This window comes from Pseudophryne corroboree, chromosome 2 (assembly GCF_028390025.1).
Source record: "Pseudophryne corroboree isolate aPseCor3 chromosome 2, aPseCor3.hap2, whole genome shotgun sequence".
NCBI classification, from domain to species: domain Eukaryota; kingdom Metazoa; phylum Chordata; class Amphibia; order Anura; family Myobatrachidae; genus Pseudophryne; species Pseudophryne corroboree.
The window spans coordinates 445098385-445118275 of NC_086445.1; the positions used below are offsets into that span (position 1 = coordinate 445098385).

A 19891-nucleotide genomic window follows, 5' to 3' on the forward strand; every position below is an offset into this window, starting at 1 on the left:
TCTTGGTTCTTTGTGATGTGCCTCAGAAGCGTATGGCCAGCATCTGAGCAATCTTGGTCTAGACTTGCCATTCGGCAAACTTACATTTCCTATGGCAAACGGGTTCCGTTTCAGACGGGTGCTCCTTCCACCAGACCAGTGGGCGACTCCTGGGCGGCGGCCAGAGGGGTTTCCACTACTTACCTTTGCAAGGCGGCACTGTGGTCCTCAGCCCACAGGTTCGCAAGATTTTACAGGTTGATACTTTTGCGTCCGGGGACTCTAAGTCTGGACGTTAAGTTTTGCAGGTCACCGACAGCACTCCCTCCCTGGGGGATAACTTTGGGACGTCCTCTACTGTATAGGACTCCAGTGTCCCCTAGTGGATGAAAGAGAAAAGAGGATTTTGGTACTTACCGATAAATCCATTTCTCTGAATCCTCTAGGGGACACTGGACGCCCGCCTCGGTGCTGTCAGCCTGCTGGGTTCACATTTCCTGTCCAAAGGACTCTTCTAACGAACAAGGTCATTGGATCAAATCACATTGGGGCTCTGTGCCTGATATACATTTTCCAAGGTTTGTACAAACAGCGTTAGTTTTTCAGTTAAGAGTTCTTGGGTGCTGTTTGATAGGTTGTACGGTTCGGTTCCTCGCCATGAGCTCAAGTATCATGTCCTATTCTCTCAGTCAAATTTTCTAAACTGAGGGAGGAGGGATGTGAAGGGGGAGGAACCGGCTGTGCACACAATGCTAATTTTAGATTGTGCCACACCTCCGGTTGCAAGCTTCACACCCCTACTATATAGGACTCCAGTGTCCCCTAGAGGATTCAGAGAAATGGATTTATCGGTAAGTACCAAAATCCTCTTTTTACCCGATCAAAGACTTTTGGCTTTCTTAATAACTCAACGTTGTGATCAAGCCATCATTGCCAAGGTACGAGTTGGCTGTTTCGTTGCTTCATAGCCACTCTGCATAAAAGTTATCAGCTTTAATAACCTGGCATTTACTTTTTGTTCCAACTTTTCCAGTACCAGGATGTTGCCCAGATACGGTCAGAAACTGACCCCTTGTTTCAATAAGTCTGTTATTATTGTCACTAGTACCATTGTTAAGGTTATTAGAGATGTTTTCAGGCTGAAGGGCAGACAAGCAAACGGATAGCGTTGTTACATGAGCCAGAATCCTAGAGACCTTGAGTGCTGAACTATGGAGGTGAGAGAATTCCCTTCACTAACAGACACGAGTATAGAATTAATTGATTCTAGGCAAACCTGGCTGGCACTGACAAATTTATTAAAGTCTCCTCAGATACAGAATAGTGTGACATGCCCGAGGCATGCTTTACAAGGAACAGTTTGGAATAAAAATCTGTGCCTTCCTGTTCTGAAAAAATAGCACTAGATTACATTTTGCAGACCGTATTACAGCGCTTCTAGTGCTTAGGAGTCTATTTACTAAGAAAAAGACAACCCACTACCAGCCTGCCTAGCTGGTAACTGGAGCAGAGGAGGTGCTCCATCCAAGGGAGTATTATTTTAACTACCAGTCTCCACTTACTTAGAATGCATCTAACCACGTGTAATGGCGACCTGAGTATTAAATGTCCCATACTAAAAAAATTTAATAAAGCCAGTATACAATATAAAAATGGTAGGAGAGAAATAAGTTATTGATACGTGGGAAAGGCAAAACTGCTTGTTGGTAGCAACAACCCGTGTCCCAAACCAAATGGATGTTTTACTCACCGTCTGCTCATCATCATCTTCTCCCTCCAGCACCACACAGTGATATAACAGTCCTGCCTCTGTAGCAATGACTAGGATGTTGGGGACACAGGGTAAGCAGAGCACTGCACAGGCATCATAGCCATAGTTATCCTCTGCAGCAGGATGCATTGGAAGTGGGCCCAATAGCTTACCAATATTGCTGCCACTAAGGGGGAGAAAAAAAAATAAGATTTTAAACCTACCGGTAAATCTTTTTCTCGTAGTCCGTAGAGGATGCTGGGGACTCCGTAAGGACCATGGAGATAGACGGGCTCCACAGGAGACATGGGCACTTTAAGAAAGACTTTAGGTCTGGGTGTGCACTGGCTCCTCCCTCTATGCCCCTCCTCTAGACCTCAGTTAGAGAAACTGTGCACAGAGGAGACGGACAGTACGAGGAAAGGATTTTTGTTAATCCAAGGGCAAGATTCATACCAGCCCACACCAATCACACCGTATAACTTGTGTATCTATTAATCAGTTAACAGTATGAAAAAACAACGTAGCATCAGTCCAACCTGATGAAACTATAACATAACCCTTACGTAAGCAAAACTATATACAAGTCTCGCAGAAGTAGTCCGCACTTGGGACGGGCGCCCAGCATCCTCTACGGACTACGAGAAAAAGATTTACCGGTAGGTTTAAAATCTTATTTTCTCTAACGTCCTAGAGGATGCTGGGGACTCCGTAAGGACCCTGGGGATTATACCAAAGCTCCCAAACGGGCGGGCGAGTGCGGATGACTCTGCAGCACCGAATGAGCAAACCTTAGGTCCTCCTCAGCCAGGGTATCAAACTTATAGAACTTTGCAAAGGTGTTTGAACCCGACCAAGTAGCAGCTCGGCACAGTTGTAGTGCCGAGACCCCTCGGGCAGCCGCCCAAGACGAGCCCACCTTCCTAGTGGAATGGGCCTTGACCGATTTTGGTAACGGCAATCCAGCCGTGGAATGCGCCTGCTGAATCGTGTTACAGATCCAGCGAGCAATAGTCTGCTTCGAAGCAGGGGCGCCAACCTTGTTGGCTGCATATAGGACAAACCGTGCTTCTGTTTTCCTGACTCTAGCCGTTCTGGCCACATACATTTTCAAAGCCCTGACTACATCAAGGGACTCGGAATCCTCCAAATCTCGTGTATCCACAGGCACCACAATAGGTTGGTTCATATGAAAAGGTGACACCACCTTAGGCAAGAATTGAGGACGGGTCCGCAATTCCGCCCTATCCATATGGAAAACCAGATAGGGGCTTTTATGAGACAAAGCCGCCAATTCCGACACTCGCCTAGCCGAAGCCAAGGCTAATAACATGACCACCTTCCAAGTGAGATATTTTAACTCCACCGTTTGAAGTGGTTCAAACCAGTGCGACTTAAGGAAACTCAACACCACGTTAAGGTCCCAAGGCGCCACCGGAGGTATAAAAGGAGGCTGAATATGCAGCACTCCCTTCACAAAAGTCTGTACTTCTGGGAGATAAGCCAATTCTTTTTGAAAGAAAATGGATAAGGCCGAAATCTGAACCTTAATGGAGCCTAATTTTAGGCCCAAATTCACTCCAGTCTGTAGGAAGTGAAGGAAACGGCCCAGATGGAATTCTTCCGTAGGAGCATTCCTGGCCTCACACCAAGAAACATATTTTCGCCATATCCGGTGATAATGTTTCGCTGTCACGTCTTTCCTAGCGTTTATCAGAGTAGGAATGAACTCATCCGGAATTCCCTTTTCCGCTAGGATCCGGCGTTCAACCGCCATTCCGTCAAACGCAGCCGCGGTAAGTCTTGGAACAGACATGGCCCCTGTTGTAACAGGTCCTGCCTTAGAGGAAGAGGCCACGGATCTTCTGTGAGCATTTCCAGCATATCCAGATACCAGGTCCTTCGTGGCCAATCTGGAACAATGAGAATTGGTCTCACTCCTCTTTTTCTTATTATTCTCAACACCTTGGGTATGAGAGGAAGAGGAGGAAACACATAGACCGACTGGAACACCCACGGTGTCACTAGGGCGTCTACTGCTACCGCCTGAGGGTCTTTTGGATTTGGCGCAATACCTCTGTAGCTTTTTGTTGAGGCGGGACGCCATGTCTATCTGGGGCAGTCCCCACTGACTTGCAATCTGTGCAAAGACTTCCCGATGAAGTCCCCACTCCCCTGGTTGCAGGTCGTGTCTGCTGAGGAAGTCTGCTTCCCAGTTGCCCACTCCCGGAATGAACACTGCAGACAGTGCGCTTACATGATTTTCCGCCCAGCGAAGAATCCTGGTGGCTTCTGCCATTGCCACTCTGCTCTTTGTTCCGCCTTAGCGGTTTACATGAGCCACTGCGGTGATGTTGTCTGACTGAATCAGAACCGGTGGGTCGCGAAGCAAATTCTCCGCTTGACGAAGGCCGTTGTGTATGGCCCTTAATTCCAGTACGGTGATGTGTAGACAAGCCTCCTGGCTTGACCACAGACCTTGGAAGTTTCTTCCCTGTGTGACTGCTCCCCATCCTCGGAGGCTCGCGTCCGTGGTTACCAGAACCCAGTCCTGAATGCCGAACCTGCGACCCTCTAGAAGGTGAGCACTCTGCAGCCACCACAGGAGAGATACCCTGGCCCTGGGGGACAGGCTGATCATCTGATGAATATGTAGATGTGACCCGGACCACTTGTCCAGAAGGTCCCACTGAAAAGTCCTCGCATGGAACCTGACGAATGGAATGGTCTCGTAAGACGCCACCATCTTTCCCAGAACTCGAGTGCATTGATGCACCGACACCCTTTTCGGCTTCAACAGGTCCCTGACCAAGTTCTGGAGTTCCTGGGCCTTTTCCCTCGGGAGAAAAACCCTTTTCTGTTCTGTATCCAGAATCATGCCTAAGAAAGGCAAACGGGTCGTTGGAACCAACTGTGATTTTGGGAGATTGAGAATCCAGCCGTGCTGCTGCAACACCCTCAGGGAGAGCGATACGCTATTCAGCAACAGCTCTCTTGATCTTGCTTTTATTAGGAGATCGTCCAAGTACGGGATAATTGTGACTCCCTGCTTGCGCAGGAGCACCATCATTTCCGCCATTACCTTGGTGAAAATCCTCGGGGCCGTGGAAAGCCCAAACGACAACGTCTGAAATTGGTAATGACAATCCTGTACAGCAAATCTCAGGAACGCCTGATGAGGAGGATATATGGGGACATGAAGGTATGCATCCTTTATGTCCAGGGACACCATATAATCCCCCCCACCCCTCCAGGCTGGCGATGACCGCTCTGAGCGATTCCATCTTGAACCTTTTCAAGTATAGGTTTAAGGATTTTAAATTCAGAATGGGTCTGACCGAACCATCCGGTTTCGGGACCACAAACAGGGTTGAGTAATACCCCATCCCCTGCTGAAGCAGGGGAACATTGACCACCACTTGTTGAAGACACAATTTTTGAATTGCATTTAAAACTACCTCCCTCTCTAGGGAAGAAGCCGGTAGGGCCGATTTGAAAAACTGGCGAGGAGGCACCTCTTCGAATTCCAGCTTGTAACCCTGGGAAACAATGTCTATTGCCCAGGGATCCACCTGTGATTGAACCCAGACGTGGCTGAAAAGTCGAAGACGTGCCCCCACTGGGGCGGACTCCCTCAGCGGAGCCCCAGCGTCATGCGGTGGATTTTGTAGAAGCCTGGGAGGACTTCTACTCCTGGGAACTAGCTGTAGTTGGCAGCTTTTTCCCCCTGCCCTTACCTCTGGCAAGAAAGGAAGATCCCCGTACTCTCTTGGATTTATGCGACCGAAAGGACTGCATCTGATAATGTGGCGTTTTCTTAGGCTGTGAGGAAACATAAGGCAAAAAAGTTGATTTACCTGCAGTAGCTGTGGAAACCAGGTCCGTGAGACCTTCCCCAAATAAGTCCTCATCCTTGTAAGGCAAAACATCCATATGCCTCTTCGAGTCGGCATCACCCGTCCATTGGCGGGTCCATAGGGCTCGCCTAGCAGAAATCGCCATAGCGTTGGCTCTGGAACCCAGTAGGTCAACGTCTCTCTGAGCATCTCTCATATATAGGACAGCATCCTTAATATGACCCAGGGTCAATAAAATGGTTTCCTTATCCAGCGTATCAATATCAGCCGATAAGGTATCTGTCCACGCTGCTACAGCGCTACAAACCCAAGCCGACACTATCGCCGACCTGTGTAAAGCCCCTGTATGTGTATATATTGATTTTAAAGTCGTTTCCTGTCTGCGATCAGCAGGATCCTTGAGGGCTGCGGTATCTTGAGACGGCAGCGACACTTTTTTGGATAAGCGCGTCAACGCCTTATCCACCCTGGGGGAGGATTCCCACCGTATCCTGTCCTTAGCCGGGAAAGGATACGCCATAAGAAACCTTTTGGGAATCTGCAGTTTCTTGTCTGGAGTTTCCCAAGCCCTTTCAAACAACTCATTTAGCTCATGTGAAGGGGGAAAAGTAACCTCAGGCTTCTTTTCTTTAAACATGTGGACCCTCATGTCAGGTACAGAGGGGTCATCTGTTATATGCAACACATCTTTTATTGCAATAATCATATAATGAATACTTTTAGCCAAGTTTGGCTGCAACTTTGCATCATCGTAGTCGACACTGGAGTCAGAATCCGTGTCGGTATCAGTGTCTACTACTTGGGATAGTGGGCGCTTTTGAGACCCAGAAGGTCCCTGCGACATAGTGAAATGCAGGGCTCGACTCCCTGTACAATCCCTGGACTCTGCCTTGTCCAACCTTTTGTGTAATAAATTTACATTTGCATTTAAAATATTCCACATATCCAGCCAGTCAGGTGTCGGCGTTGCCGACGGAGACACCACACTCATTTGCTCCACCTCCTCCCTAGAAGAGCCTTCCGCTTCAGACATGCCGACACACGTACCGACACCCCACACTCTCAAGGAAATCTCTAATCCGGAGAAGTTCCCCCACAAGGCCCTTTGGAGAGACAGAGAGAGAGTATGCCAGCACACACCCAGCGCCAATGACCGTGGAAAAAAATTCCCAGATATATATAGCGCTTTTATTATATATATTTACTGCGCCAAATTATGTGCCCCCCCCCCTTCTTTAAAACCCTCTGTCACCGTGTTCAGCAGGGGAGAGTCCGGGGAGCCAGCTTCTCAGCGGTGTGCTGTGGAGAAAATGGCACTGGTTAGTGCGGAGGGATCAAGCTCCGCCCCCTCAGCGGCGGGCTTCGGTCCCGCTCGATTTCTTCAAAAACTGGTGGGGGATTTCCTATATACAGCCCTCAGAGCCTATATTTTGGCCAGTCCTAGAGGTTTAAAATTGCTGCCAGGGCGCCCCCCCCTGCACCCATCAGTGCCTGCCGTGTGTGTTGTGTGTGGGAGCAATGGCGCGCAGCGTTACCTCAGTGAAGATCTGAAGTCTTCTGCCGCCTCTGAAGTCTTCTATCTTCTTATACTCACCCGGCTTCTATCTTCCGGCTCTGTGAGGAGGATGGCGGCGCGGCTCCAGGACGAACTGCGAGGGGAGACCTGCGTTCCGACTCCCTCTGGAGCTAATGGTGTCCAGTAGCTTAAGAAGCGGAGCCTAGCATTTAAGTAGGTCTGCTTCTCTCCCTTCAGTCCCACGATGCAGGGAGCCTGTTGCCAGCAGGGCTCCCTGAAAATAAAAAACCTAACAAAATTCTTTCTTTCAGAGAAACTCAGGAGAGCTCCCTGTAGTGCACCCAGTCTCCTCTGGGCACAGTATCAAACTGAGGTATGAAGGAGGGGCATAGAGGGAGGAGCCAGTGCACACCCATATCTAAAGTTCTTTTTAGTGCCCATGTCTCCTGCGGAGCCCGTCTATTCCCCATGGTCCTTACGGAGTCCCCAGCATCCTCTAAGACGTAAGAGAAATATGTAAATAATGCTACACTAATATAAAATATTATACACATACATACACATATACACCCAGCCATAAACCACTGACAGGTGACTAACACAGATTATCTCGTTGTAGTGGCACCTGTCAAATGGTGGAATATATTAGACTACAAGTGAACAATCAGTCGTTGAGGTGGATGTGTTTGAAGCAGGGAAAATGGCCAAGCATAGGGATCAGAAAGACTTTTGACAAGGGCCAAATTGTAAGAGCTAGGGGACTGGTTCGGAGTATAGTCAAACAGTAGGTCATATGGGGTGTTCCTGATATGCAGTGGTTAGTGTCTCCCATAAGTGGTCTAAGGATGGACAACCTGTGAACAGATGACAGGGTCATTAACGCCCAAGGCTCACTGATGCACGTGGAGAACGAAGGCTAGCCCATCTGGTCCTATCACACAGTACAGCTACTGTAGCACAAATTGCTCAAACAGTTAATGCTGGCTATGATGGAAAGGAGTCAGAATACACAGTGCATCGCGCGCTTGCTGCATATGGGGGCTACGTAGCCACAGACCGGTTATAATTCCCATGCTGACCCCTGCCTAACACCAAATGCACCTACAATGGACACAAGAGTGTCAGAACTGGACCTGGGAATAAAGGTAGCAGTGTCGCGTACTGGCCAATGTTCTGCTGGGAAGCCTTGGGCCCAGGCATTCATTTGACACATGCTACCTAAACCTTGCTGCAGACTAAGTGCACCCATTCATGGCAATAGTATACCAGATGGCAGCGGCCTCTTTCAGCAAGATAATGTGCCCTGCCACGCTGCAAAAATTGTTTAGAAATAGTCTGAGAAACATGACAGAGTTCAAGGTGTTGACTTGGCCTCCAAATTCCCCATATCTCAAACTGATCAAGCATCTATGGAACGTGCCGGAAAAAGTCCAGGCAATGGAGGCCCCACATAGCAACTTACAGGCCTGAATTTGCTGCTAATGTCTTGGTGCCAGATACCACAGGACACCTTTAGAGGTCTTGTGGAGTCTATTTCTCAGCGGGTCAGAGCTGTTTTAGCAACACAAGGGAGACCTACACAATATTAGGCAGGTGGTTTCAATGTTATAGCTGACGGGCATGTGTTTGCAATATATATCCCTATTTACATATATACACAAACATACACACATTTTTACTATTCATCAAACAGAATAATTGTCAACTTAAAGGAGTTGTCAAATGGAACGGAGGACAATCTAAGGCATTAAGCTGGGTGTGTTGGTGTTCTCACCTCCTCTGTAGATTAATGTAAATAAGGAATGTTTCTCCATTTTCATACAGTATATAGAGGGGATATACCATCTCTTCTTTACTGTACAGGCCATGACCCTTTGAAAGTGCAACTAGGGGACCAAAAGTACATGCAACAGCAGTCTCTCCGAGGGAGGCTTTGTAAGATCGCCTGTAGCCACAAAACACAAGTTAACACTACAAATCAAATAGAAATAACACAGCGAAAAACACAAAATCTCTGAAGAACACTTCTTAAAACCTTTAAAAAAAAGTATATATATATATAGCACCATTTATCTTCATTTTCTTTTTTTTATAATTGAAGACTCAAAAGTAGGTGTTCGGTATTATAATTTAGAAAGCCTTAGTGGACTCCTCCATAGCACAATATAATGCACTACATCAGGCCTGGACAACCTGTGGCTCTCCAGCTGTTGTGGAACTATACATCCCAGATTGCCTTGCCACGTTTTTGCATTCCCTAACAGCAAAACTGTGGCAGGGCATGCTGGGACCTGTAGTTTCACAGCAGCTAGAAAGCCACATGTTGGCCAAGCCTACACTACATGGACATATACCTACCCACTGTGTGGAAGAGTCTCTTCATCTGCATTGGAAAGTGGGATCATTTTTTCTGGTGCCAAATAATCCTGTAAACTATAGATTCTAAAAGAAAAAACAAAGTAAGAACAAAATACGGTACCATCTAATATACAGTCGGCACATTACAGACTGTTTATAGTAAATGTGCAGTAAATGCCTGGAGCCAACTCATGGGCAGCATCCTAATTATTAGCTTAATAAATACTGCCTCTTTAATTACAAATAAAATTCCATACCTATCCTATAACGCAAAATTCTCTTCAGTTTATTGATACATTCAATGTAAAAGTATGTATGAATGCAAAATATATCATGCTATATGAAAAAAAATAGAGAAAAAAAGTGTTGGATTATTTTACCTTATCATATTATCAGAAGTTAGCAAAATTAGATGAGGTTCTTCTGTCTCACTTGGGTACCAGGTTGCCTGCTTTAGAACTAAAGATGTGCAGCTAGTAAACAGTCTTTCAGCGATAGGGATAGTTCTGCATACAAAAGAAGAAATCATGGAAATTTGTCTCATAATAATGTATTAGATACTTTTTCTCTGTTGCTTACAAACTGCAAAACAGAAAATTACCTATATAAAAGGACAGATGCAAACCTACATAGAATGACCCATAATTCCTTCCTGTGTAAAAACAGTAAATACAACTGCATAGTGCTCCCAGTGCATCCCTGCTGGCAGACAGTGGTATGTAGAACCAGACATGCTAGTACTGTGATGTACAGTATTGTTACTTGCTTGGCTTTACCGTAATGTTCAAAGTTGTGCAGCTAAGATGGTTACGATGCCTATACATCCCTGTACTAGGATGCTGGGTTCCACATACCACTTTTTAAAGAACTTTTTATTAGGCAGATCACGAAAACATACATCATACAGATAGCTAAAACATGTGAGCATCAAAACGAAGGCCGAGACTGAGGCATCTGCTATAAACATACAATAACATTGGATCACCTTTACAGTATTTTATGAGGAGAGTGAGCAGAATGTGCCTTCTCAAAGGCACTAACAAAAGGAGGTGAAAGTGAAGAAAGGAACAGTTGTAGAAAAGAGAGAGAGGAGTAAGGAAATTGGGAAGGACCATGGATAGAGGTTGCAGCAGTAAAACCAGTTCAGGAAATCAGCTACGAAATGGAGGCATTCTGAGTGGTCAGCCAGGGGGCCCAGACTTTATCAAATGACTTAGATAGATGGTTAATTATGCTAGTCATATATTCCATTTTATGAACATACCAGATCCGTGACAGAATGGACTGCAAAAGGTGATGGAATAGGTTTTTTACCCAATCTATAGCTATTTGACAGGTCATGGCAGTGGAGATAAGTCGTAGCAGTTTGTTTTGGTGTCTGGAGAAAGTGGGGAGGTTAAGAGGAAGAAGGAAAAATCTAGGATCAGAAGGGATGGGAACCTCGAACAGATGCGAGAGGAGGGCAATTACATCTTGCCATATTACAGAGATCCGTGGACAAGCCCACCATATATGTAAGAAGGTAACTTCTGAGCATCCTCTCAACACCTATCCGAGGTGTCTGGAAACATGGCCTTCAACCGGGAAGGTACATTGTACAACCGGTATAAAAGCTTATAGGTATTTTCTTTAATTTTGACGCAGATGGAACTAGAAGGAGCATTGTCACAAATTTCTGACAATTCCTCAGAATCTCAGTTGTTAACCAAATCCGCCTCCCATGCCAACTCATGGGAATCCCGAGTAGGGGACTCATCTTCAATAAACAGTGTATATATCTTGGAGATTAGTCCTCTGGTTGAAGAGAGCCCCCAACAAATAGATTCAAAGGAAGACAAAGGCAAAATGGATTTAATCTTGGAGTGAAAGTGGCGTATTTGTAAAAATCTGAAAAAATCTCTAGCTGGGATTGCTGCTTGTTCCTGAATATCTGAAAATTGAGGGAAGTTATCGTCAGCAGTGATATCATTTAAGTACAGAATGTTCCCTGCCTTCCAGGAATGAAAAGACAACTTACACATGCCAGGGAGCGGGGAGACAGGATTATGAAATAGTGGGATAAGGGGAGACGAGCCCGAGGATAGTTTAAACCGTCTGTTAAGAAAATCCCAGATGGCTAATAAAGCGAGAGACTATAGGATGTGAAGAGACCTTCTGAGGGCCGCGTGCCCTGGGGAGCCACTAGAGGGTGGAGAGCATTGATAAACCCAGTTCCCCAGCTTCAATGTTAACCCAGGCCTTCCCTGCATCAGAAGTGCACCACATTGCGAGAGCTGCGCAGCGTAATAGTATTTCTGGAAATTGGGAAGTCCTAGTCCGCCACCTCGGGAAGGACGCTGAAGCAAACTCAATTTAATCTGGGGACGTTTTTGAGCCCATATAAATTAGTAATAGTGAAATTGCAAAAATTTGAAGACATAAGGAGGGATATATATTGGTAAGGATTGGAAAAAATATAATAGCAGGGGAAGTACGTTCATCTTTAAATAATTTATTCTGCCTATCCATGATATAAAATACCCAGACCACCTTTGAAGGTCAGATTTAATGTGGTCCAGGATGCGGGGATAGCTGGCCTGAAATAACTGATGATGCCGGTGGGTTAAAAAAATCCCCAGGTATTTAATTTTCTGTTTATGCCATGTAAAAGGGAATGAATCGTCAAGAGCTTGTTTAGATGAAGCAGGGGTATAAAAATCTAGAACTTCGGTTTCGGTGGTGTTGACTTTATAACCTGAGTATTGGGAGTATAACTATCTCGAAGAGGAGAGGTTGCAGAGATCGGGTGGGGTCAGAGTGAGAAATTAGCGCATCATCCGCATATAATGCTATTTTGTGTTCTGAGGGACCTGTTGATACACCAGATATGTTCGTATTACAACGGATCCATGCCGACAGGGGCTCCATATCTAGAGCAAAATATCAAGGGTGAAAGAGGGCAGCCTTGTCTAGTGCCATTGGCGATCCCGAAGACAGTCAAAGTAACAGTGTTAACAGATACTCTTGCCGTCGGGGAGCGAAAGAGTGCCGATACACCTTCGTAGAATTTACCAGAGAAACCCATCTTGCGGAGGACTTCAAAAAATAAAAGGCCATGGTATGCGATCAAACGCTTTTTCAGCACCTAGGGCTAGGATAAGAGAAGGAAGCTTCTGTTTATGAATGGAGTGGACAAGGTCTATGGCTCTCCTGGTGTTGTCAGAGGCCTGGCGTCCCGGAATGAAACCAACTTGGTCAGGATGAATTAAGGGAGGAAGGAGCAGAGCCAAACGGGAGGCTAACATTTTGGCATATATTTTCAGGTCTACATTCAATAATGAAATAGGTCTATAGTTAAGACATTGAGTGGGGTCCTTATCGGGTTTTGGAATTACCACTATCAGCTAAAGTCGTGGCACCATCAAGAATGTCATTAAAAAAAGAGAGGTAAGGTGTGGAGCTAACTCCTTTGCAAATACTTTGTAATATTGGGCTGAAAATCCATTGGGGCCCGAAGCGGCAGAGGATCTCATTAACTGTATGATGGCCACAGTCTCTTCCACCAAGATAGACTCATTGAGAATTAATAGCTAGGATTCCGATATACATGGCAAGGGAGTGGAGGATAAGTATGAACGCACTTCCTCAAGCCTAGAAGAAACCAGGGAATGGTCAGGTAGGTTATAAAGGGAGCTCTAAAAAGACCGGAGTTCCTCAACCATCTCCTCTGGATCGAAAGTGAGGGAGTTAAGTTTACGAAAATATATAGTTAGTCCACCATGCGTGGTGCGGTGGGACAAAAGTGCATTCAATTGCCCTTTTAAACATTCAATTTGAGACAGCAGGGAGGTGCAAGAAGAGGTCTTGTGTTGGGCAGTCAATACAGAAGAATGCGATTCAAGAGATAGAATATCTTGTGTAGCTTTTTTCCTAATCGCAGAGATTTTGGCCATGATGAAACCCCTAATAGTGGCCTTATGAGCCTCCCAGAGTATGCTTGGGGAAATTTCAGGAGAAGTATTTTCATCAAAGTAGTGGGTCGCTGCTAGTTTTATATCATGCAATGCCAAGGGGTGTTGCAGGAGAGATTAATCTAGACACCATTTACGAGTTCAAGGAGTGGATTTGTATATATTGAGGAAAATATGCGTATCCCTGCATGAACAGTCCAGGTAAAAGGGGGAATATACCAGCATCTTCAAACAGCGAGGCGATCGAAGAGGAGACATGAATCACGGCGATCCTTGAGTAATGTTGGTGTGGGGCCGAAAAATTGGTGTAGTCTCTCGTTTGTGGATATTTGAGGCGCCAGGAATCACAAAGACCATAGTGCTTAAGAGAAGAAAGGGGCTGTTGAGCCCATTTACGTTTACAGATATCAATTTCAGGGACATAAAGAAACACGGATTATAATACATACATACATAATATAAATTAACCCTGAATAGTATGTAATGTACCGGGTGGTCCAAACCAAGGGCGGGGGAGGGGTCGGGGGGGGGGAATAAAGAGAAAGGAGGAGGAGAGAAAGCCAAAAAGATTGCCCGTGATGGCGAAAACCCTTGAAAAATGGGTCCCAACCAGGGACCGCCAGTGAAACACGTAGCATAATAATCAATACAATCAACAAAGGGAGCATGGGGGTAGTTCAGGAGCTAAACAATCATGGAGAGGGCTGCCTGGGCCCTAAGAAAACTTGGTGCTAGCCAAAATATTTAAACAGTATCTCAAAGATTGTGATAATGTACCTGTGTGTCAGCTATGATAAAAGGAAGGGGGGGGGGGGGGGGGGGAGGGGATGAGGAAGGGGGTGGGGGGGGGCGTGGAAGAATAGGAATGGAACAAGGGAGGTAAAAGAAGGGAAGAGGGACGTGGAGGAGAGGTAAGAAGGAGGTAAATATGAACAGTGTAACCAATTATAAAAAAAAAAAAAAGTAAATCAAAACAAGGACTAAAATATCACAATTAGTAAATATTTGTCCTTAAAACAAATAAATAAATAAATAAATATAAAAAAAAACACCAGACAACAGAGAGGACGGAGCTTCTCAGAACCAGCGGAGGTCATAAGATAATGAGAAACCTCATGTACGGAGTAGATGTGGGAGAACAATGGGTATCCCATTAGGATCAGGTGGGATCCCCATCTGCAAACCGACAGTGGAGAACCTTGGACCAGTCAGGTGAAGGAGGTTTGGAGCGCTGCGGGTCTGAAGAGGAGGCTGCAGGGGCAGCAGTGGAAGTTGTTGCAGGGAGGAGATCACATTTTTCCAGAAGCTCTTGACCCTGGGTCAGGGTTTTGACAATGGGGACCGAGCTATTCAAAAATATTTGTGGAACATGAAGGGGGAATCCCCATCTATATCGAATTTGACGTTGGCGCAGGATTTTAGTGACCGGTTTAAGATCCCTGCATTTTTGTATCGTTGAAGGGCTACATTTTGGAAAATTTGTAGAGGAATGTCTTGGAAGGTGATCACGGCAGAGTATAACTGCTGAGGCGGACTATCACATCCCTGGGTGGTTGAGAGGGGGATGGTTTGGACCGAAGGCCCTGTGCGCCCTATCGCATAAACAGTCCGCATCGGTGAGATCAGGCACAATATGTTGAAATAGGTCCGTCAAAAAGAGGCAATGAGGAACTTGGAACAGATTCATTGATGTAACGTATTTGTAGGTTATTTCGACGGGATTGATTTTCTTGATCTTCTTGATTTTCCTTGAGAGTTTCAATTTTGTTGTGAAGTTTAAAAGTTTTGTCCAAGCGTTGCCAAGAGCGACAGAGATTGTCTGTTTTGGTTTCTAGAGCGTCCGTTCTAGAACCAAGAGATGCTATTGAGATTTAAAGGCAGAGATTGCATTAGATAGTTCTTTTTTAAAAGCAGATTGAACTCCTTCCAATAGGCCTGTCAGTACTGCTTGGATTTGGGGTTCGGTGCCCTCTTCAGGAGCGCAGGTGGAGGAGGTGGATGCAGGTTGCGACATTCGACTATGGGAGCCTTTGGATTTATTTCCGAAAAAGTTAACAGAGGGTTGATGAGATTTCTTATTCCTTTGAGACATAGTTGGTATATAAACAAAGATCAGTACAGCAATGGATACACGGTTACAGAAAGGAGAAACACAGGGTTCTACGGATAGGGACCAGGCAGAATGTGTGACGTTGTCAGTGCGACATCATTAGAGCCGATGCCGCAGAGAGTCCAGCAGCAGTCACCTCAAATAAGATAAAGCAGTGAGTGTGAAATCAAAAACAACAGTCTTTGTGTGTGGCACAATGCAATATCCAGTGATGGCCACAAGGTGGAGCTCCAGTATAGTACAAGAAACAGGGAAGGCTCTATATCCGTTATTTTCAACCTTTTTTTTTTACTCGCGTCATACCGAACAATATTTTAAAATTACCAAGGCACACCATCAGTTCCCCACAGAAAAAAAAAAAAAAAACACATGCGAAAAAATAAAAATTAAAAAAAAACACATATGCCCTCACAGTAAAAAAAAAAAAATCCACACATACAATACATTGGCCTACACAGAAAAAACAATCACATTGCTCCCTACATGAATCATGTTGCTCCCCACATTAACTCACATTGTTCCCCCATAAATCCTATTGCTCCACACAGGAGAAATAACATAACAAATATTAGGCCCTACCGGTCAGCTGTCCCCATCCCTGTCCCTCAGTGGCGGGGGTTGTTCATAGTGGAGTGCTGTGAACACTGAGCAGTGGCCGGTCGGGCAGATGTTGGTGGGAAAGGAAAGCAGTGGATGCGGGCGGGAACTGGAAGATGTGTATGCATGCAAGCAGGTGGGCTGGCTGGGTGGTGAGACGCGGTGGCCGTGACTTATGATAACACACTGCCGCGTTATCAAGGCATAGGTCATGGCCGGAGCATGACTGATCCTCTAAGAGGAGCCCGGGCCAACAGTTCACTCTGAAGGTGCAGAAAGCTGCTCTGGCTCCGCGGCACACCTTGCAACTGGTCACGGCACACTGGTTGAAAAAGCCTGCTCTATATCCTCAGTAGTGTACACGGAGGCCAATAATATACTCCTGAGGCTTATGATATACCGGCTACTGGGTTGTGAGCCTGCACACCACTGCCGCATCCAGCCACACACACACACACACATTTCAGCACTATAAACAGGTGAGGTACTGAGAGATCAGTTATAGGCCCTCATTCCGAGTTGTTCGCTCGTTATTTTTTTTCGCATCGCAGCGATTTTCCGCTAATTGCGCATGCGCAATGTTCGCACTGCGACTGCGCCAAGTAAATTTGCTAAGAAGTTTGGTATTTTACTCACGGCATTACGAGGTTTTTTCTTCGTTCTGGTGATCGGAGTGTGATTGACAGGAAGTGGGTGTTTCTGGGCGGAAACTGGCCGTTTTATGGGTGTGTGTGAAAAAACGCTACCGTTTCTGGGAAAAACGCGGGAGTGGCTGGGCGAACGCTGGGTGTGTTTGTGACGTCAAACCAGGAACGAAACTGACTGAACTGATCGCAGTGGCAGAGTAAGTCCCGAGCTACTCAGAAACTGCTAAGAAATTTCTATTCGCAATTTAGAGAATCTTTCGTTCGCAATTTTGCTAAGCTAAGATTCACTCCCAGTAGGCGGCGGCTTAGCGTGTGCAATGCTGCTAAAAGCAGCTTGCGAGCGAACAACTCGGAATGAGGGCCATAGTGCCCCTGTCAACGTAAAGGGGGCAGCCAGGCTGTGAAGGAGCACCAAGGAATGGGAGCAGATTGAGGTGTTAGTGGCACTGTTGTAATGGAGCAACAGTTTCCCCTATCCTGGCCACTCGCAGGGCCGGTAGAGTAGGACCCCGTACTCCCAACAGAGCAGTAATCTGTGCTGCCAGAGTGGGACCCAGCGCTCTAGGAGGAGCGGGGAGCACGGATGGCCGTAGCGCAGTGCGGAAGTGAGTAGAGGGCTGATAGCGGGAGCTGCTCACCAGAGGCAGCAGTGAGCAGCCGCACTGACCGGATGGATGGAAGCCTCAGGGACTGGCACTTTAGAGGGCTGGCAGCGGGAGGTGCGGTGGGAGACACCAGCAGGGGCTCTGGGCTCACAGGGCGGACTCTCTGCCAGAACGTTCCGGAAGACGATTCCCGGATTGCCGCGGGTCATGGAGCACTACACCAGGTCTCCAACAAAATAGACACCCAGGCTTCAGGTGAGGAGATAGGCCGCAACCTGCAAGGGCCTGCGGCAGGACCCCACAGTTCTGCAGACTCTATTACCTGGTCCGAGTTGGTAAGTGGTGCAGCGGGCAGCATTACAGGTTCAGGAGGTCGGAGTTAGGGACCCCCAAACTATTATTTTAAAAGGGCAATGACTGGGAGATAATGTAGGAGCACATCTAGTCCAGTCAGCCAGCAGGCCACGCCCCCTCCACATAACACTTTTTAAGCAGTCTACATTCTGAATGTTGAGAATAGAACTACACACCATTTTCAAGGAAAAAGCTAGAATAGTAGTGTCTGTATGCTAAATTTTAGCAGTATGGTGTAATTATGAAAATCAGTAACAGTAAATGGGTGCTTTGTGAAGGCCTCAAGAGGCAAAAATCTCACTAAAGCCAAGTACACACTAGACGAGACCCCACCAACACAGATATTGGCAGTAGCAGGGACCCGGTGGGTTGCCGGCATCGGCAAGTGCATAAACGCTTTCCAATGCCAGCTGGGAAGGGAGTGATGGCGGAGGGGAGGGTGGGGCGGCGCTGGAAACAAACCCCAACCTGCATCTGCAGCTGAAGAAGGCTTTCTTGCTCTAAGCATAGTTTGGATTACTTGTTTTGAAAATCCTCTAGCTTCTAAGATAGAAGTTTCAACAGCCACACAGTCAAAGACAGGCGATCTAGATGGCTGTGACAACAAGGACCCTGCATTAGCAGATCTGGACGTTGAGGGAGCAGTATCGGTGCTTCCACGGACATTCTCAGTAGATCTGTGTACCAATGCCTTCTTGGCCAAGCTGGAGATATTAGTATTATGGCTACCTTTGCTTGCTTTATTTTTCTCACTACTCTGGGTAACAGAGATATTGGAGGGAACATATATGCCAGACGAAATTTCCATTCTACTGACCGTGCGTCTACAAGGACCGCTCCTGGATCCTTTGTTCTCGATCCGTACCTCGGAACTTTGTTGTTTAGACGAGACGCCATGAGATCTCTCTCTGGTAGACCCCATCTGTTCACTAGTGTCTGAAACACTTCTGGGTGTAAGGCCCATTCGGTCGATTGAGAAAATCCGCTTCCCAGTACAGTACACCTGGGACAACCACTGCCGACAATGCTGGGAGATGAAGTTCTGCCCATCTTAGTATGGGAGTCACTTTCTCCACCAATCTTTTGCTGTGAGTTCCTCCTTGATTGAGGTACACTACTGCTGTCGCATTGTCTGAACGAATCTGGACTGGTCTTCCTTGCAGACTGTCCTTTGCCTGAACTAGAGATATATAAATGGCCTTTATTTCCAACAGATTTATTGGCAGGCGACTTTCCCTTACGGTCCATTTTCCCTGGAACCAAAGGCTTCCGAGTACCGCCCCCTAGCCTTGCAGACTGGCATCTGTTATCAGGACTTGCCATTCTTTTATCCAAAAGGGTCTCCCCTTGTTTAAATGGTCTGTCTGTAGCCACCACGCTAGAGACCTTTTTACGTTTACTGGAAACTTTATCATCTGCTTTTTTATCGTCTGATGATTTCCGTTCCATTCGGTCAGAATAAGGTGCTGTAATGGTCTGGAGTGGAATTGCGCATATTCCACCATGTCGAAGGTTGATACCATCAGACCTAACAGTCGCATTGCTGCATGGACTGACAATGTCTGGGCGTGCAACGCTTCCTGAGACATGACCTGCACCTTGACTATCTTTTTCTCTGGTAAGAGAACTTTCTGTAGGTCTGAATCCAATATGACCCCCAAATGAACCATCCGCTGTGACGGATTCAGAGACGACTTTTCCCAATTTATGAGCCACCCGTGTCTCTGTAAACAAACTATTGTCTGTTGAAGATGGCTCAAAAGTAAATCCTGCGAATGTGATTGGATTAACAGGTCGTCGAGGTATGGGAATATTCTTATCCCCTGTTTGCGCAGACAAGCTGCCATAACCACCATAATTTTGGTTAACACCCTGGGTACTGTGGCTAGCCCAAAGGGCAAAGCTTGGAACTGAAAATGTTCCTGGAGGATGGCAAACCTGAAGTAACACTGATGAGACAGTGCTATAGGCACATGTAGGTAAGCATTCCGTACATCCAGAGATACCATGTAATCTCCCGGTTCCATAGCCAACATTATGGAACGTAACATCTCCATGTGAAACCTTGGGATCCAAATGTATTTGTTCAACATTTTCAGATTGAGAATTGGTCGGAATGACCCATTTGGCTTCTGGATCAGAAATAGATAGGGATTTTACTCCAGTCC

At 46.3% G+C, this 19891-nt stretch overlaps 1 protein-coding gene across 1 annotated transcript in view; it reads right to left on the reverse strand.

Annotated features, from left to right (window-relative positions):
- NUP88 (nucleoporin 88) overlaps positions 1–19891 on the reverse strand; it is a 176048-nt gene that overhangs the window by 134780 nt on the left and 21377 nt on the right. Inside the window, exons 3-6 of the mRNA XM_063953674.1 lie at positions 9841–9966; positions 9461–9544; positions 8877–9047; positions 1730–1916 (exon numbers count right to left, since the gene is read on the reverse strand). Coding sequence (XP_063809744.1) covers positions 1730–1916; positions 8877–9047; positions 9461–9544; positions 9841–9966 — 568 coding nt within the window. The remainder of the gene's footprint in view (positions 1–1729; positions 1917–8876; positions 9048–9460; positions 9545–9840; positions 9967–19891) is intronic.